General features: G+C 39.6%; 1 protein-coding gene across 1 annotated transcript; it reads right to left on the bottom strand.

Moving 5' to 3' along the window:
- Positions 1-4,543: 4,543 nt before the first annotated feature.
- Positions 4,544-10,557, bottom strand: LOC102791436 (sodium-dependent neutral amino acid transporter B(0)AT1-like). Its single transcript, XM_006795189.3, has 12 exons — positions 10,243-10,557; positions 9,554-9,694; positions 8,941-9,078; positions 8,672-8,853; positions 8,473-8,583; positions 7,752-7,864; positions 7,534-7,662; positions 7,269-7,425; positions 6,942-7,146; positions 6,696-6,855; positions 5,952-6,114; positions 4,544-5,820 (listed from the first exon to the last, which is right to left on the bottom strand). Exons 1-12 carry the CDS (start codon positions 10,439-10,441, stop codon positions 5,611-5,613), a joined length of 1,908 nt encoding a protein of 635 aa, XP_006795252.2. The 5' UTR covers positions 10,442-10,557; the 3' UTR covers positions 4,544-5,610.
- Positions 10,558-20,965: the final 10,408 nt, after the last annotated feature.

The raw sequence follows: 20,965 nt of genomic DNA, 5'->3' as shown, positions 1-20,965 counted from the left end.
ACAATCTAAACTGAACCACAAAGATTTTTAACTGACTATAACTGTTTTTTAATATCTATAGCTTATATTGATTGGCATTTGGTTTTACCCATGTCACAATTATGGGCAATCAGCAAAATACATATACGCACAAAAAGCTGCAGTCTTTAAATTTGTGTTGAGTGTATTTAATCATTTTAGACTTTAGTACCGTGCTTAATCTCCTTTATCAGATGTTTTCTTTTGCTAACATAAGATAAACAGAATAATCTTATAATCTTATAATAATAATAATCTTACTATAATAAGGATAGCATATGTATGTATATATGTCTGAACAAAATGTTAGACAGATATCGTGAAACACATAGTAATTATTAACATTTATGTTTTTAAATGAGCGTCTATTATAAATCCAATTTTTTTGCTTTTCTTGTATATTAAGTTCATTTCATCATCCCTACAAATGTTTTCCCTTTGTGTTTGTATCATGTGCCATAATCAGCATTCATCTCCCGTGCAGAACTGTGACTGAAGACAAATTTGTATCCGGGGCTAAAATTTGTTTGAGTGAGCACTAATTAGTCACAACTAAGGAAATGAGGGCCACTGTGGTTTGGGCAGACAAGACCAAAGGGGAGATGACTGAACATAATGCAACCAAACCAAACACAGCACATCAACATAAACCAGGGGTCAGCAACCTTTCTGATGATGAGTGCCATCTAAAATTTCCTCAGAAGTCAATGTGCCTAAAAGGTAAACCTGTTTCTTCATCACCTGTTCAGCTCTGATGATCCAGTAAGGACATCTCCTGGTTTCATCTTCATGTTTCCCTCTCACCAGGATATCCAAACCGATATCATGACCAGCACTTTTTCCAGCTGTGGCTCCAGCAAACATCAGCTGATACTTAAATTAATATTAAATAAATTCTAACAACAGCTGATCAAGCTTAAATGTGCTGCTGTTGTTTAGCGCAACATCCGGCGGCTTCCTCTTTCTGGCGGAAAGTGGGAGATAAACAAAGAACAGAGAAAAGCCGATCAGCTGATCATTGATCAGTTTCATTATTGAAGTAGCAACAGGAGAGGGAGGGGGTGAGAATGAGAGAAGAAGAGGCAGCTGACAGCGTAAAGACGCAGAATAGCAGCTTTGTGTCTGTTCTATTCTAGCTGAAGTACGGGACAAACTTTGTTTCTTTTCAGCTCAATACGAAACACGTAATAATTTCTCTGAATGCCGGACGATTCCGTTTTTTACGGGACGGTTGGCAATTCTACTAACTAACCTTATGAATAAAATAAAGTTCACTATCAGTAACATCATAGCACCCACCCAGCTGTATAGAAACTCCATCATGCTAGCTAGTACGCAGTATGAGTGATTGTAACTGACTATAAAAAGTCAGCACAACGAAAATAAACTCCACCTAAACTTGGTTTATATCTGACCCAGATAGACTGCAGGTCATAACTTCTTACCTGAAGTTCAGTTCACCTGACACTCGGACCTGCGGCCACCTCGAGTCTCTCCTCCTCCTGCCTCCCCTTCCCTCATCCACCTGCTGGCCTCTGTGGATGCTCTGCCACAGCAACCACCAAACAACTGAGTTATTTTTACACATCAGCCAGCATCTGGCCAATCCACCACCTTTAATTGTTTATCCTGTTACAAAAAAGAATAATGGGGCCATAAAAACGAAAAATCATCAGTTAACCTTTCCCAGGGTTGCCGACCCCTGACATAAACACTTCATACCAGCTGTCAAGCATGGTGGTAGAGGGCTGATGATTTCAACTTGTTGGTGAACAGTACCTAAAAGTCTTGTCCTTAAGACTTGACATGGGTGCTGAGATCCATCAGCTGATACATCCTCTGTTTGCTGAAACCTCATCAGAAATTGTCTCAGTGGATGGCTGTCAGAAAGCCTTAGGGAATGAAAAAAGGGACAAAAGGCTGAGCTGTGCCAAATTTAACAAGAACTTAACTCAAACTCAGTGGCATCAGTTTTTATGGGCTACCAACCAAATCTGACATTTTTGCAGAACGTTTACAACCATCTGCAAAAATGTCAAATGCCATGATAGATGGTACTGTTGTTTTTCTGTCTCTTTGTCTCTTGCCTTCCAGGTGTATGGCCCCCACCTACTGGCCCATCTAACCCCATCTGAGTTATACCTGGTACCAGGTATGGTTTCACCTAATGGAAAACCCTAAAAACCAAGTCAAGCTGTGCTGAGCTGATCTGAGTAGGTACTAGTGGAAAGTGACTGTATCAGTCATTGGCCCGCCAAGAGGCCGCCTCGGGTCTCTCTTATAAAACCAGTGTGGGGTCATTGTGACAGAGAACAGAACAAGAGGCAGGCAACATCCAAAGAACTACTCTAAATGTCCCTTTTTTGTCACATTTACTGTCTTTTACGTATTTTGCGCCTATTTCCCATATTTATAGTGAAACATAAAGAAATGAGGGGTGGCTCAAGATTTTTGCAGAGTACTGTATCTATATGTAAGAGAAGGAAGATTTTTGACATGACATTTTTAGTTGAAAGGACTAGTTGTAACAAGTATTGCCGATAACACAAGTTTCCCAACTAGTGTACCATCACAGCAGTTTTTACATCTAAAAATCAAGATGTGATTGACCTGAAGACTTTCAGCTTTGATTTAAGGCAGGGTGGGGGAACTCCAGAGCCGTAGTAATGAAAAACAAAACTTCTGTCAGCAAGATAGCAAAAGATTATGAAGAAGCCAAATATCTAAAAGTTGATTCTGTTCATCTGGACGTAGCGTTTTCAGTGGGAGAAATGTTTCGTCACTCATCCAAGTGACTTTTTCAGTCTCAGCTGACTTCAGATTTCCCCGACCTTATAAACGGTACATTTGCAGTCCAGATCAGTATTTAAGGTTTGACTCTCATCATCCACTGGAGCATAAACTGGGTGTCATCAGGATGCTACAACACAGAGCGAACACCATCCCCACAGACACAGCAGCCAGGAAAGCAGAAGAACATCACATCAAGAAGGCCCTGAGTAAATGTGGTTATCCCAGCTGGACTTTTGTCAAAGCGGGAAAGGCACCAAAAGAAAGCTCCAGGGGATCCAGGAGAGAAGGACAACCGCTGACCAAGCGAAAACCTGTAGTGATCCCGTATATGTCAGGAGTATCGGAACAGTTGTGATGGATTTTTTCTAAACATCAGGTCTCTGTGGCTTTTAAACCCCAAAACATGCTGCGCCAAAAATTGGTCCACCCCAAGGATTGGGTCCCCCGACACAAACAGAGTAACACAGTGTACGCTGTTAAGTGCCAGGAGGATTGCCAGGATTTATACATCGGGGAAACCAAACAACCTTTGGAGAAGCGGATGGCACAACACAGAAGAGCTACCTCGTCAGGCCAAGACTCTGCAGTCTATTTACACCTACATGCCAGTGGACACTCTTTAAAGGATGAGCATGTACACATCCTGGAACGCTGGTTTAAGCGTGGAGTCAAGGAGGCCGTTTACGTGAAAAGGGAAAGACCATCTCTGAATCGAGGAGGGGGCCTAAGGGTACATCTTTCACCATCTTACAATGCTGTGATGGCAGCCATTCCCCAACTCTCTGTGAATGGTACTCATGGCCACTGGTCTTTGATCCGTGGTCATGAGAATTTGCACAATTATGATTAAGGAACTGACCTCACAGCCCATTGTTCCTTCAGTGGTACTAGTTTCAGGCATTATGCAAATGTACTGTTTATAAGATTGGGGAAACCTGCAGTCAGCTGAGACTGAAGAAGTCACTTGGATGAGTGATGAAACGTTTCTCCCACTGAAAACGCTACGTCCAGATGAACAGAATCAACTTTTGGAGATTTACTTACCTGGATGATTGAGCATGCATCAAGATGAGTAGCTAAATTATTATGTGTATCTGAAGTCCAGGGTCTGTAAAGATTTTGGTAACTTAATAAAATCTTGTTTTTGTCTGCTGGACAAGAAAACTGCACTAGATATTGTATTAGGCAGCACATCACCAAGGAAACAAAATGAAGCAAACAAAAACAAAAAAACAAAAAGGAGATTGTGCCAACAGTTCAAGACTCTGACAAGTGTCAACAAATGAGTCAAGCAGACAATGTCATGTTTGATAAAAAAAAACAAAAAAAACGTTGCTGAACACTAAAAACTCCATCTCCGCATGGCGGAGGTTTCATCATGGTTTGGGGTTGCTTTGTCCCAGTTGCCTTGCAGCCATTGATACTGGTTTCATGACCAATTGTTATTGCTGGGTGCTATAATACTTCAATGAGCCAAAGAACACAGTGAAAAAGACGAGCTCTGATGAAGAGTGTTGTACAAAACATTCCAGAAACACTGAGAAACTGAAACACTTTTACAAAAGTCCTGCTGCTCATTGTATAACTTTCACGAGCAGCTACTGAAACCATCTCATAGAAGTGGACGCTGCTAAAGAAAGTATAAGAGTTAATCAATTCAATATTTAGTAAGTCAAACATATGACATGATCGGTGTGCTCAGTGTGTTCAAATAACGACATGAAAAGCTCCGTTGTTTGTGCTAGTTTAGTCAGACAAAGTTTATCAATAGTTGTGCCTCAGGTTAGGATCAGTGCAGAAATCCTGGTCATTCCAAAGGTTTCACAAACCTTTTCTTGGAACTGTACATCACAAGGTAGAAGTTTACAACAGTCCGCCTTAAAAACACAATAACCAAACAACACAAAAGGGGGCTGAAAGGTAGTGAGGCCCGTATTCTTAGTTTTTTTCCATCTTAAAAAAATCTAAGACATTATTACAGTGTGTAAAAATCTTACTTAATCCAAGGATTATTTACAAAATATTAAAATAAACCTCATGTATATAGAGGCACTTGGCACACCACAGGAAAATGCAACATAAAGTGTCTGAGTAATATGCTTGGTTGCCACGTGACACCAAAGCGTCTTCAGTTCATCTTTGCATTGATTGAATGAATGAATACCATTCTTCTGAAAGATTTAGTGACTGCAAAGCCATCACTCTGGGGAACGATGGTCAGGATTTGTCCCATAATTAGTCAATTGTCTGTATTAGACATACATGCGTGGTACATTTTCGTGGTACTTTCTCTGTATCTATGAAGCGCCTTGAGGCGACTTTTGTTGTGATTTGGCGCTATATAAATAAAATTGAATTGAATTGAAAATACATTTAAAATATCAAAAGAATAGTTATATATTCAACCACTGACTGGTTAACTTAACATTACTACTTTCTGTGGGTACAAGAGAAAAATATCAGACCGGCTCTCCCATGTTTTTTTTTCTTTGTGCACTCCATACAGATGAAATCTGAGAACATGTTAATTATTGAGCTTTAGATGCTTGTAAGCATATTTTATGAACAGAGCAGGTCAACCTGTTCCCTTCTGCCAAGATAAGCTAAGCAGCCGTTGGGTGTCCTGTAGCCCTATAATAAATCTCCCAAAGTGCACAATCGTGCAGAAACTAACTAACAACTTAAAAATGTACATCTGTTTTTCAAAGATAATAGTCAGCAGTCGCAATCTTGTGCATAGAACACATCAATAAAAGCAAGTACACATCAGTCACATTAAACAATCAAGGCGACATCAACCTAGAACTTTGCTTTGCCGTTCATTTCTATTTTGGCTGAGATAGTGTCCACTGGGTGATCTTTGTAGCTTTTGTCCTTGCAGCACTTCCTCTGGAAAAATTTATAGAGGGCAAAAATGGGGATGGCCAGACTGGGAATTCCAGCAAGGATAAAGATGATGACGTAGATCCAAGAGGGATAGGGACGTGCTTCCAGTACTGGAAAGCTCGCCTGTGATCGGGATCAACAAAAAAGTTACATTTTGCAGCACAAAACATCAAACTACATCTTTATTCCTGCAGTTACTGTATGTAAAAACTTGTTTCTTGAAACCTGTAAACTACTGTGAACAACAAACTTACCGCTTCCTCGTCCCACACCAGATAGGTTAAATCTTTGGTGACTTGAGTAACAAAGTAGAAAATTAGGATGAAGATCATAAGGAGTGGGCTAATCACTCTCCATGTTGCCTGCCAGAAAATATTGGGCTTGTGGCCAACCATAAATTCAATGTCCTTGTTGAACCTGTTTGAAAGCAATAAGAGGGAGACATATGTACGTGTAAAAATCATCCATAAAAGGCGACCTTGTAGATTTTATTAGTCACAGTAAATAAAGCATCACGTGTCACTGTTTGCTCAACTGGCTGATACCAAAGCAGACTATAGTCTTTTATTTTTCTCTAAGCTAACTTTGAGTCCAAATTGAAAACATTAAAAGATGTATATTACACTACCTCTTTGCACCTTTTCTTCTAACTATTAGATAATTGTTATAAATAAGTCAACTTAACTGCTTTCATGTGCATGGTCAGAAACTCTAAGGCAAAAGTACATTTTACACATTCCTCCCCTTCCTGTTGCAACATTAAAACACACTTCTGCTGTGATGAGTTACATTATCTCTACTCCAAGGTCAGAAGGCAACGCTTTGCTTGAACTCTAACAAGAACTGTTGGTTGCCTCACTGAACACTGACCTTTTCTGCCTCTTATGAAAATACCAGGAAAGCAAACTTTCCCATAATGACAAGTGTTTGATAAAGTACCTAGAAGGTCATTACTTTGGACGCTGACTCAATGATCACCTAAGGACGGGCACACTTACCTATCAATCCCATAGATGTAGATAACTGCAAACATTTCACAGAAACCGATGATTAGGAGGGGGATTGAGCCTGCAAAGTTGTCAAAAAGAGCTAGCCAGTAGTTCCCAGAGCGTAGGGTGAATATGAGCCCAAGAGCAAAGGATATTAAGCAAGTAACACCTGAAAAAACAACACAAGCAGGCGGTTACAATCAGACCCAGTTTTCCATGGTGGTTATGAAGAAGTTCTCAATGTGAGAAAGTTACCAGTAAAAACTTCTTTAGGCCAAGTTTGAGGAAGAACTCTAAGGTCTTGAAGGGGAACCACCACTCCCTCAATGTTCCCAAACATAGTTGAAAGGCCGAGACAGAAGAGCATGATGAAAAAGAGGACTGCCCAGAGAGGTGAAACAGGCATCTTGATTATGGCCTCTGTGAAAACGATGAAGGCCAGGCCCGTTCCCTCCACACCCTGAAGCGGTACAGGGCAAATCTTTCAAGTTCTGAATCGATTTTGAATCATTTTTGTGACACTCAAACTGGGCAAATAATCAGGGAATTAACAGGATACAAAAAAATAAAGGCTCCACTGACCTGACTGAGTAAATTCTGCATGTCGCAGGTTTTTAAGGGCAAACCTTGGATGATATCTGGATTTGTCTGATTTAGGCTGGTCAGAACCTGATCGTAGTTGTCTATTGTGATGGAGGTTTCAGGGTAGTCAAAGGCATTGATGAGATGCAGGATGTTACTGAAAAAGTAAGAAAAAACTCATATGAGTCTATTTAGATAAAAGTAAATTTCACTCTCTCATTTTCCCCCTATTGTAATGTCATCTTTTGTGCAAACTGAAACTCACTCTCCCTGGCATTCATCAAATTTCTGCGTTGCCCTGAAACCGATGATGGAGTAGATCACCGTTGCAGAGTACACCGAGGTGCAGCCATTGATGATGGAGATGAGAACGGCATCTTGCTCACAGTTGTTGCTGCAAGTAGATTTTAAAGGGACATAGTGTGAGGACACTTGCTGGACAGTGGGTTCCTTTATGACTGTGTAATCAAGACCTTTACTCACTGAACAGAGTTGTAACTGGAGAAAGAGATGAGGCCCCCGAAAGCCAAGGAGAAGGAGTAGAAAACCTGAGCTCCTGCATCCAACCAAGTCTGTGGATTCAATAATTCATCCACCTAAAGAGATTCCAAAGATAAGCATTCTTATAGAGCTGTGAGCAGATTTCTGACCTATACAGAATTTTAAAACGGACACTTTCCCATCTCACTGGCTGTTGTTAGTTAATAATCTAAGAGGGTACACACAATGCAACAAGGCTGTTTGAAAAATAATTGATATGTGAGATTGTCACCAGGTAATTTGGATTTAAAGTGCCTATCTAGATTACTTATGTATTGGAATATACAGTACTAACTGTGCTGTGTTTCAGCCTTCAGTATCAGCTTTTATCAGTCCTGTGATAAAGGTTTACTGCTCTCATGTTTCAGGCCTGGGTGTCTTAAAACAGCAAATAATAGCTTAAAGAAATAGGCTTGTATCTCTGTAAATGCACTTTCTAACAGTTATGTAACCATATATTACTGTAATGTCTGTGCAATAAATATGAGCCTTCAGCCATCTAGCTTAGCTAAGCATGAAGAGTGGAAACAATGAGGTCCACGTTTCACCAACGTTATTGAGTAGTTGTCCACAGATGTTGTAAAACTGTACAAAAACCATAATGACAAATAAGTTCATCTTGTCCCTTCTGATTCTTGTGGCACGTGATACATTGAACCCTTACATCTGGTGTGAAGAGGTACTTTATTCCCTCTGTAGAGCCTTTGAGAGTCAATCCTCTGATGAGGAAGATTGTGAGGACAAAATATGGGAGTGTGGAGGTGATGTAGACAGCCTGAAAAAAGAAAGATGGCATGTGTATATCTGAGCAAACCTACATGTAAAAATCACTTCCTTTTCTTACACATTGGGATTTTTCAGACCTTGCCAGAAGTCTCAATGCCACGAATGCAGCACACATACAGCAGAGTCCAGGCAGCGAACAGGGCCAGCACCATCCACCACTGCAAACTTCCAGGGTCATCAATGGCTGCTGAAGTGTTCAGAGTCTCTCTGTACCAGAAGTAGTCAACAGTGGTGCTCCGTGCGCACTCAGCCACTAAACCTGCAAACGGCACGTAAAGAGCAACTTGATGGCAGGCTAACCATCGCATAACGTTCTATTGTAACCTCTTGTTAGATGAAGGCACACCTGTGCTGTTAGCATTGAGAGGGCATTGGCTCCAAGGCAGAGGATCTTGAAAGGAGTTGAACAGGTACCACATGATCCAGGCCATGATGGTGTTGTAATACATACCCACCAAAAGTGAGACAAGTAACGATGCAATGCCTGCAAAAGAATAAAGAAAGCAGTGGAAAAACTCACAGTGATTATCTGCTTAAGATGTGGGCCATGTTTGCTAGCTTATTTTAGCATGACAGCATAGTAAGTGCTATGTTTATATATGTTACATATGATATATGCTTGGCAGGAATTTGGCCTCATTATGGTGCTCAGTGTACACTTAAGTGATCCCAATATTGAGTGTTTTTTTGTTGCTTGGATAGGAATGATTACTCGGTCTGTATTTTGTATTAAAACATAGCTTGAGTAACCGTTGCTGCAAAAGCAAACCTAATGGAAGAACAGCAGAATCAATTTCATCCTCTAAAAACTCTAAATTACTTAATACATGAGATATTTAGCCATTACGGGAATTATAACTTGCTGTCTGTGGAGCCATTTTGCCAACATAGACACAATAAAACACAAAGATACGAAGGCGCACACACCCACACACATGCATGGGTTTTTTTGTACACACCAACTCCAGTCAGGTAAGGGTTGATTGCTCTCCACACTCCCACGCTGCCCTTTCTCAGGCGCTGACCGATGGCAAACTCTAAGTGCAGCAGCGGGATTCCCTCCAGAACCAACAGGATAAGGAACGGGATCATAAACGCTCCTAAAAGCACAACATTCACATTCATAATGAATTAGCAAAGTGGTGAGATTTTCACTTTATTAGACACTTTAACAAAGGAAACTAAGCACAAAGATACTTGTAAACTGTGAAAAGCAGCTTTTTATTAGCTAAACTAGGAACTGTACAAACCAAGAATAAGACTCACACATTACCTTACCCATAGCATTTATCTCAAGAAAGACTTTCTTTTTTTGAGTTTCATTAAATAGAAATAAAATTCAATAAAAATATAAGATAAGTCAGTATCTATATCTGATTATTTATGGTGAATAAAACAGGCATTTCCATAATTCATACTGTGGGGTTCTTTGTGTTGATACAACATGTCTGCATGCTTCGTCTTATCACTTGGTTGTAACCTTTTAACAAAAGCATTTCTCAAATGGTATAATTTCTTTCTAATCACTAAATTCCATAGTGTCCTTTTGTTAGCAAAAACAAAGTAAATCCACTGATATTTTCTTTTGTGGCATCTAGTCTATATTCAAATATCTTTCCCATCTACTGCCCCACACGTCCCTGCATACCTCCTCCGTGGCTTTGACACAGGTACGGGAACCTCCAGACGTTACCGAGTCCCACGCAGAAGCCCACGCAGGTGAGGAGGTACTGGGCTTTGTTGTCCCATTTGGGCCTGTCCCCAGCCTCCTCGGTTTCCATCCTTTCCAAATCTTCATGAGATGGGATTCGGTCATCCAGTCCTGGGTTTGGTAATTTCAGCTTCATGGTGGCTTGCTGTAAACCTCCTCCGTGCAAAAAAGAAATTGTAAATAAGAGCTTCTGTGTCTCTCTTCAATAAGAAGTTCTGTTACTTTTGTAAATTTTTAAGCAACTGAGAGGATTCAGAAGTAAACCTCCTCTGTGCAGTCGGCTCCTGAGTCTCCGAGGACTATCTCTCTCTCTCTCCTCCCTCTCTCTGAGTCCTTTATCCCTACTGTGTGTCCAGGTGAGGGTCACTGAGGCATTTACTGTGACCTGTTGCACCTAACTTGTGTTTATCAGTCACTTGTCTTAACCTGTGTTATATTATATGATGTCAGCAACTTTAAGCGGAAAAAGGTGCAACCTTGTTCTTAGTGGTTAATGCATTACACGAGATGCTGCCAATAACCCTTTCCCTGGGCAAAGAGTGAGTGGGTGAATTCTAATAACGGAAATGATACAATATAAACCTCTATCTTTACCATCGGGTCACGTTTTTGTAATCCCTGATAAACTAGATAGCTTATTTCTTGCTACAATAAGAACATTATTCGGTCTGTGAAAGCTAATTTGTGACTTATTCTAAATGATAACCATTAAAGTATTTTTAAAATTATCACAGAGTTGTGGAAGTGATTTTTTTCTCTAAGTTTATACCATGTTTACCTCACAGTATGATTGTCAAGTAGTTCACGGCCCTTGTAAACCTTATCAGTGTTGTTCTCTAACGCAATAACTAATGAAAGGCTGGCGTCAACATTTACAAAGTGGTGCATTTCCATTATCAATGTAAATGGCAGTCACACTCAGGGAGTAAAGTGGGACTTGGCTAAATAATGGGGCGGTAGAAGGTAAATATTAAGGTGGAGTTTGGAAAGTGTCACTAAAGAAAATCATCAGATTAAAACCCTTGTGTTGTCCTCGGGTCATTTTTGACCCGAAAAGAACTCTTTTGCCAACAAAAAAATTGTTTTTTATCCATCAAATGGTCTGAAAATAACAGGTGTTATTCAGTACTATGCCATGCATGATTGGAATAGGTTTTAAGTAATTTGATTTATTTATGGGGTTTTTTTTACTAACACTTACTAACACCTGTTGTCCTCAGGGGTCAAAAATGACCCCAAAGTACAAAGTGTTGCAAAGGGCCACATTGTCACACCATACTGGTTTTAAACATCTTTGATCTTGGATCATTGATGTGTGGGGTCAAGCAATGGTCATAACAACCACAACAACAACATAACAGGCAGCACAATGAGGAGGCAGGTGCTCTACATTCAGTTCAATTCAATTTTATTTATACAGCGCCAAATCACAACAACAGTCGCCTCAAGGTGCTTTACATTGTAAGGTAGACCCTACAATAATACATACACAGAAAGTATGAAAAAAGTAATTTTTTTTACCATGTTGTGGAAAGGAATGACCAGTAGCACAATGCACATATTGTCCTCTAATATAATGAGGAGGAAGAATCAACGATCAGTAGGACCCAGGATTAGAAGATAAAGAAAATATTGCCAATATTTAGACCACATGCTACCCTTTCTCTGAAGAAGCCCCCACATCACCCACCCGCAGAATTGGAAGAAGGGTATGAAGTGAAGGAAAGTGATGAAGAAGATGATGAGGAAGAATCTGAACTATGTTCAAGCAGGTTCTCAGGCATCCAGGACATGGTAGTCTGAGGAGCTTGGAAAGAAAGTGACTGGGCTTCTTGAAGTTTCTTGAATTTTCAGAATGTGAAACTGAAATAGAAGATGTGTCAGAGGCCTACACATCTTCCATTTCAATTATGATGAAGATCAAGCAAGAAAGAGGACTCAGCTGAGACAGAGGAATATTTGCAGTAATGTGAGGAAACATTGATCTGGTCTTCTATTCTTCCCAGTGACAGACGATGCATGACTCTCTCATGCGTCACAGAGAAAGACAATCTACCACGGTCCAAGCACATATGCCAGGTCCCATACTCCTTCGATTGCTTTTCTACTCGAGTACTGAAAGCATTATACACCATGTATTTGGCTTGTATTATGCTTTTTAACTTTCACATGCCAATGGATGCATCAGAGACCAAGTTGGGGTTCAGTAACTTGCCCAAGGACACCTTGGTTAGAACTCCAGACTAGAGCACACAGAGATTGAACCAACAACCATCCAATTAGCAGATGACCTGCTCTACAGCCAACTCAATGACGAACAAGGAAGGACAACGAGAGAGGAAGAAAAATGGATCGAATGCAGCTGTAGGCATATGTGGGTATGTTGATTCTTACTGCCGTGCATCCAGTAGAGTCGCTACGGCCAGTTTATGACATCCTGAGTCTGGTAGAGAAATTTTAAAGGTGACACAAGATTAAACAGAGAAGCACAAAAGTGATATCATTTCATGATAAAGACACAATAGAAGATCGTCGTTCATGACACAAACGTGCTCCCATGAGGTGTATGGAACAAGTGGGTGTTTCTCCTGCTGTGATGTTAGATCCAGGTACTGGTGTGACTGTGTATGAGTGCCTAGTCCCCTTCAGAGGACTCTGTCCATTCCAACAGAGCATCCCAAGTAAACCGAGGAACTATGAGATAAAAACATGGGCAGTATGTGATGCAGGTCCAGCTGTACATGGAACATGCTAGAGTACGATGGCAAACTATCTGGCCTGCAGTCAGGGCACACAAGTTGTCTCTAACATTACAGAAGGTTTTCAAAAGAAAACAATCACCAGTAACACCTTGTTTACTTCATATGCCCTTGGCCTGCAACTGCAGAAAAAGAAAGCTGTCCATGATGGGACCTGAACTTCCTCCTGCACTTGTGTCAAATATGGACACACCTTTGTTCTCATGAAAGTTTGCCTTCACTAAGAACCATGCCCTGGTGTTCCTACCATGCCAAAACATAGAAAAATGTCAGGTAATGAGTTGGAATAAAGTTGAATAAAACCTTGAAACACAGAGATGGATGATATTTTATACCTTTTCTTTATAAATAGTCAAACCAGACGGGGTCATTTTTTAGCCCAAAGGACAACAGATGTGATTATTTGCTGCCAGTAAATGAAAAAGTAGTTTAAAAACAGCTTTCTAAATTAACTTTGGCATATACCCGTCTGTGATTATCTGTTAAAGCAACCGACTCTGGTTGTGAAATGACAATCACAATAACTGATCATTATTTTTTACACAAAAACAAAGGAAAAGCTCATTTAAATGAGGTTTTATCAGACTTAAAAAAGAAATAGTGTCAAAATGTTTGAATTAAGTTTTAATTAAAAGTGGGTGAAAAATCCACTTCATATTAATTAAGTATCAATCAAACCAGATGGGGTCATTTTTGACCCCTGAGGACGACAGGTGTATGGAAATCGGGAGGGTTAAATTTAAATTGCTTCACCTACTGTGAAGCATTACCTTTTATTTCAGTGGTCAACAGGACAAAATAAACTACATGAACAGAATATCCCATCAAATCTCTTTTACTCTTTTTAAAAAAGACAAAACAGCATTTTCCCCTGGAAGTTACTTCTACCATCGCCTTTGCTGTTGCAAAATTCTGCCAAAATTCTGTCCAATTCAGAATTCTTTCAATTCTTTTCCAAGCCCTTCTCTATGCATACCACCGTCCATCACTGTAAACTGAACCACAACACAGCAGTCCCAGTTTAGCCTGCGCTAACTAACTACCCATGTACTTCTTAATAACATGAAATTATTATAATGTAATTTGTTTTTAAAGACATTTCACAATATGAAATAACCAGATATTAGAATAGCATCTAAATGACTGATTCTTCCACTCTATTCCTTTTTTTGTCTTAGTATCACAGTGACTCTTTTTCTTAATATTACATTTGACTTTAATCACAATTCTTTCTTTCTTAATAGATCCCTGCCTCCAGGATTCAGTGTTTTTTCAGCATCATCCATTGATCCGTTCTCTTTCACTCATCCTTGACAGGGTCACGGGGGCGGGGGCTGGAGCCTGTCCCAGGTGTCTTAGAGCGAGAGGCAGGGTACACCCTGGACAGGTCGCCAGTCTGTTGTAGGGCTAACACATAGAGACAGACAACCACTCACACTCATATCCACACCTATGGGCAATTTAGAATCACCAATTATCCTAACCCCACTAACTGCATGTCTTTGGACTGTGGGAGAGAACCCACGTCGACTCCACACAGAAAGACCCTGATGGTGGGATAGAACTCAGGACCTTCTTGCTATGAGGCAACAGTGCTATTTTACAGCACTCTAAATTCAGGATTTTCTTTTCTTTCTTTGTTTTAAGGTTTGTCATCATGGGACCATGTTAAAAGACAATACTGGATGTCTTTTTGAAAGATACATGAAGCTTAAAAGCACTTAAATTATGAAGATTTATGTTACATTCAGGCTGTCTGTGAAGAAATGTGTAAAATAATGGTTTTTAAAAGTCAGATTTGAGTATCAGTCATTTTTAAATGGAAATCACTAATATAATAAAAATAATCTCAAGATATTGCTTCATTAAAAATTTTTCATTTACTACTGTAAAAACTATGCTTTCTTTAATTCAGTGTAGATATGCTGAGAGAAAGTCATCCAAATGTATCTATGCATGTATTTCTAACAGATTTGGATCAGCATGTGGGAGTAAAAAGGGCAGCGCAGCACAGGTAGTTTGTTCATCTTGTCACAAAAGATACAAAAATCCGCATTCAACCTGCTGTTTTCAACAAATTAAATTGTACAAAATATCTAAAAAAATTTGTACAGAACACAAAAATCACAATATGTTAACACAACCTCACACACCCCTACATCCGTTTACCCAACCAGACGGAGGTCTGAGCTTCTCTCCTGACTGACCCAGGCAGCAGATTATGAATTGATGTCATTGATTTTTGCATGGATAGATATCAGTGTCATTCATTGAGGCATCAAAAGAATTTGGCAAACGTTCTTTGGATTTGAGGGAAAAAAATACATTTTTGAAGGAGGAACGGGATGCTCTGTGGTGTTCTTGTGCTTGATGATTTTGGCAGAAACAGTGTTGAGCTGTAGCAGCATATTTGGAAGAATAGAAAAAAAAATCTAACAACTAACCATTTAGGACACTTAGGTAATCATCCTACGGAAAGTGGTGACGCCTGCAAATCTATCTGATAATCCTAACCACTAATTAACAGATCACAGACCAAAGATAAGCAGGATCAATACGGATGACAAGGATTCATTTTCTAAAATCCTAAACAAACACACTTTTCCAATAAAGAAACAATGTACAAACTAGCACACTGACACAGGTATTCGTAAACTTTTGAGGTGTTGCAGAGGAACCAGCAGTCCATCTGTACTTCCAAGCATTGTGTAGAGGCCGGGACAAAACTTTATGGCCTCTATGATTGCAATAGAGGAGAATCTGTTCCCTTCAGACTCTATAAATCAACCTGCAGTGCTTCACTGACTTATTTACAGGACAAGCAATAAAAAAATAACAAAAAAAACCCAACGATTAAAAATGGCGTCTTTCCCACTGTTTAAGGAAGGTGCTTTTTTAAACGTTCATGACAGAATTAAAATGAATCCTTAACTGTCTGTAGCCAGGTGGAAGTTCGATATTATGGGACATGCCACTGGATGGCGCTGTTTCTTTTGGGGTACCCCTGAGAGCGCAAGGGATTATGGGGATCTACAGAGACATTCACGGGAGTGCTAGCTTGCATTGGTTTTATGTTGGTGTGCAATGCCTTTTTTCGCTGCGTGATCTGTTTTGAATGCAAAGTGTGCAACAGTTAAGGCACCAGGAGTTGCTGCAACCAACTTCGCCGTTCATCTCAGAGGGATCTATATTCCGTTTTCTGCTGAATTAATGCACTGTATGTATTTGAGTTCACACTTGTATTATACGATCTCTGTGGGCAAGAGGGAAATGTACCTTGTTAACTGTTTAATCTTGGCTCTGTATCTTAGCAGGAGAAGCCACTACAGTTATTTTTGCACTGCTAAGTTTTTTTTTATTTATGTATGGGTTTATATCAGACACAAAATGACGCTAGACATCCTTGAGTTCCAGATGCTGATAAAGTTGGGGAAATAACCTGCAGTAGCAGTGGGTTACCAGTGCACAAAGCTGTTACTGGTTAAGAACTGTCTGTAACAATTTTATTTCTTTATTTTTACAACCTTTTTTTATTTTCTTCTGAGCGCTTACTTTATCATTCAGATTAAAAGAACCCCAAAGATAATCTGTGTTCTGGGCTGGTTAATTTAGCCAGGCTACATGTCTTTTACTTTAGTCTGGCAGTTCATCCACTGTCTGAGACAAGTCACCTCGCCGCTTAAGCCAGTTTTGTTTTGATTGGCTGCTCCTCACAAACAGAAGGTTTAACCAGGAGGTGGGTGGGGCTTTTGTGCTGACAGCTAAATCTGTTTGTTAGTGTGATCATTAATATTTTACATTAGTGACATCAGATTGAGCTTTGTGCTCATGGAGATTACCTGTACGTATGCCGACCTCCTATTGGTGCAGCGGTCCCCAATCCCCGGGCCATGAGTCGTTTGGTACCGGGCCGCGAGAGCTGAGGCTCGGGTGTGAAATTTATGGTTTTCAGGGTTTTTATCGTTAACTTGGTTTCCCTGGGTCTTTTCCCGTGTTGTAGTTGTGTGTCTTATTTTGAAAGAAATATTTACGCGTTACCATACCGACCAGAGAGCATTGAGTGGCAGAGAGGAGGATTTTACTCTCAATGTTGTTGGCGCATTTCAGGAGGTCGCTGCTAATAAAGTTACACAATTACACAGTGAATTCGCGTATAGTATTATATTTACAGAATACCACAGTTTTTGTCTTGGTCGTATCATTTTATTTTGTTGTATTTATCCGCCACACCACTGTATTAGTGGACTGATTGGGAAAAATCAGCAGCAGAGTATGGGACAGAGTACGAGCATGCAGCGTTTTAAAGCTTGGAAGTACTGACATTACTTTGAGTTTGATTCCATTAAAAGTGACAAAAACATTAGCGTCCGCTGTACAATATGCGTGGGAAGAAAACAAAAAATTAAACTTTCAATCTGAGCAGGCAGCTGCCACGGGAATGTGAAATTCACAGAGAAACCCCTGGATCCCCCCACTGACATGACTGGTGCAGCACCGGGCAAACCTCCACCGGCCCCACTCCTGCTAAACAGGTGAAAATAGATTTAAGAGCGACAGGACTCAGTGCCAGTGAATCTTTGCTTTTATTTTTATTTTTTTCGTTTTACTTGCATCTATTTGAAAGATTGAGTGTAAACACAAAACATTATTTTATTTTATAAGCTGGAATACGCAGAAAATAGGTTTAAATGTTAAACAAATTTCTTCAAGTCAAAGACTGTTGCATATAATTTAATGTTTGGTTGATGCATAAAGTTAAAAGACCTAAACTAATAAAACAAGTTTTAAAAAGAGACTTTTTCATTTGATTCAGTTTTATATGAAGGATTATGCAGAAAAAATAGAACTGGGCTGAAAGGTCTATTGCTAACCTGTATTCAGGTTGTATGTCACGTTTTTTTTTAAAAGTAACTAAGTAATAAAGTAACTAATTACTTATGAAAATAAGTAATTAGTTACCTCTGTTAGTACGCCCCAGGGTGGCTGCGGCTACAATGTAGCTTACCATCACCAGTGTGTGAATGTGTGTGTGAATGGGTGGATGACTGGATGTGTAAAGCGCTTTGGGGTCCTTAGGGACTAGAAAAGCGCTATACAAATACAGGCCATTTACCATTTAATCAATAAAGTAATGGGATTACTTTCTCAGAGAAGTAATCAGTAATTAGTAACTAATTACTATTTTCAAGTAGCTTGACCAGTACTGATTATTACAATTGCCTCTAGAAATCTCTGGAGATCAGCTGAGTGTTTGTTAAATGAAATACTTATAATTAAATATTTGGTTGAAGCTGGAACCTTTTCCATGGTTGATATTTAGAAATGAAACAGCAGCATTAAACATTACTAACAAACAACACAACAAAAAGGCAAGAGAGAGAAATGGTTTTCACTTCACTGTGTGCACCCGTACATTTGTATAGACTGAAAAACACACCGTGGCTCTGAGAATCCAAACTGCCATGAGAGACCTCAAGCCTCGTCAGTATTCTCAGAAGCAGCATAATAACATGGAGGGGGTCAAAGAAGCCATCCGATAGCGGAATGATAGGAAATACCGTGCACGATAAGGAAAGGCACCATAAAAGCACACTCGGGCATTCGTTATGAGATAAACTTAAATAGCTTGAAAGATACGAGAGTTGTGTACAATGAGTTAGACGCACACCTTGTTTACTGTAACCACTGGAACATTAGATGTTTTCAAACCCAACACAAACGGAAAAGATTGATCATTTCTGCCGTATACAGTGTCACGACCTTCATTATTCTTTTCACAGTTCCCCTCTCCTCAACTAATTTAACGGCCTCGCAATTCAATCTCTTCAAGACTGTCAGTTACATATTTCAGAACTTGACACGTAAGTCTTTCAGAAACTGTTAAACATGCGAAGTAAGAAAATGTACCAATCAGAGCTTTTATTGTCTTCATTATCACGCGTGACAATGCCGGTGTGAGTGGGTTCAGGGTTGAAAGTTCGCTTCTTGGTCGAGCATCTTTTTCAGATAACAGAGATTTCAATCAGCTGATATGCAGAAGCTGTATGACACATCAGGTTTTGAGCCTTCATTTTTGACATGATTGGGCCTCTATAGGGAAAGGTGGCTGTCCCATTGAACTTCTGGCTCTTACTTTTTGTCCGATAGTAACACAAACTAAACGTTAATCACTGTATACAAGCACCGATCAGCTAAACAAAATTACAGCCCAATATTACACCAGTCTCAAAGCTGCTAAACTTGCTCATATGGGAAGTTTGGACTTCATGAGCATTTTTAAAAATATATTTTTATATATTTGTTTTTGTTTTTTTACAATAGTAAGTAAAAATGTATATACCTTTTAGATTTACAAATAAGTCATTCGCATTTAGCCCTTAATTAGCTGATGCTAATATACCAAAGTGATAGGTTGACCAGTTTATGTTGGCTCCATGCTCCTCTGAATGACGTGTCTGTTTACTGATGTTTGCATGTGCCGATAGCATCGTGTCACCAAACAGTGTGAAGTACAACCACTGTCCCTGCAGCAAAACAAAATCAACTCTATAGACACAATTTTTTATGTACAGTGCATTAACGCTTCGGTGGGTCTTTGCTCTCAAATGGATGTTTTAGCTTTTTGAAGCGATTTCCATTCACCTGTAAGTTAATGTTTAACACAAATTACTTTGAGCCAGGATATTAAACCCATAATGACGCATCAGGCTTTTTATTGTGTCTCTAGCATTTTAGATTATGCATGCTCAGTTTTTTTTTTTATCTCCGGGATTTATATTCTCCCACCAGATTTCTTATTCACAGAAACAGAAATACACCTGTTCAATGAGGTTGAGATAAAATCATCAAAAGTGATTCTAGCATAGTTACTTGCACTTTACTGCATTTTCAATAAGATACACAAGTGAAATAAAATCAGTTCTTCACTGATGTAAACCCTCCTACTGTTTTTTTTATTATTTTATTTCATGCTGATGTGTTTTAGTCGGTCTAATTTGAGGCAGGGAGGAATTAATACCATTTTTAATGTTCGATGTCAATCTGAAATCACCTTCTCCCTCTCTTACATAACTAGGCTGTTACTAATACTCGAGGTTCAGACATGTGACCATGAAATTGAATCATGAAAACATTTAATCTGCATTACTTGCAACACACCTCTATTTATGGCATACTGGTCAAGGTTCATGCAGTTTCCATGTGATAATTTACGGCAATAGATTATACTGGATAATGATTCCTTTGAAAAATCCAATTCAGTGTATTTGGAGTTTATGGTGCAAATACTGTCTATCAGACGATCAGTCAACAATCATAATCACCTTTATTTCCTTACAGTTTGTCTATTTTTGTTTAAACTCTTGGTGCAGAATTACCAGTGACCCTAACAGGCATGTCTTTGGACTGCACGAGGAAGCTGGAGTGAAGCCATGAAAGCACATAGAGAAGATCTCCACTCTGCCACTGGCCCCATGTTCCACTTCTTTGTAGGTGTCTGTGCAATTCCAGGTCCTGCTGGATTGGCCATCAGTGTGTTTGCATAGTTTGCACACACTTATGTCGTCTTCAAGGAACAGGATGAGAGGTTACCATTTCAGATAAAAAACCTCCGTTCTTCAGAGCTTAGCGCTATTGGTAAATAACTGAGAACTGCATATGTGTGACTACAGGCAGCAGATTGGAAGTAAATCAATTTTAACCCATAGTCCTTTATATGGAAAACTACAACATCCCTGCATACTGGCTTTGTCACTCAGTTTACTTCAGCTGAAGGAATCAAAGTGATTGTGTAATAAAAGTAGTTGCATACCCAGACTGTCAAATGGAGCGTGCGTTTATGTAACAATGCTGACACAGGGGGACACTTCACAGAACCAAATACATCCATACAGAGTCAGGCA

This window comes from Neolamprologus brichardi, chromosome 22, assembly GCF_056152115.1.
Source record: "Neolamprologus brichardi isolate AB-2024 chromosome 22, ASM5615211v1, whole genome shotgun sequence".
Taxonomy (NCBI): domain Eukaryota; kingdom Metazoa; phylum Chordata; class Actinopteri; order Cichliformes; family Cichlidae; genus Neolamprologus; species Neolamprologus brichardi.
Note: the sequence above shows the minus strand (reverse complement) of the source record. Positions and strands in the feature narration are given on the sequence as shown.

What these genes read in the sequence shown, in the direction of transcription:
- LOC102791436 (XM_006795189.3), bottom strand. Translation starts at nt 10,441, where the DNA reads ATGAAGCTGAAATTACCAAACCCAGGACTGGATGACCGAATCCCATCT. An exon ending in TTTGATGAATGCCAGGGAGA is followed by an intron (nt 7,426 to 7,533) that starts GTGAGTTTCAGT and finishes TTACTTTTTCAG; the next exon opens with TAACATCCTGCATCTCATCA. An exon ending in GCCTAAAGAAGTTTTTACTG is followed by an intron (nt 6,856 to 6,941) that starts GTAACTTTCTCA and finishes TTGTTTTTTCAG; the next exon opens with GTGTTACTTGCTTAATATCC.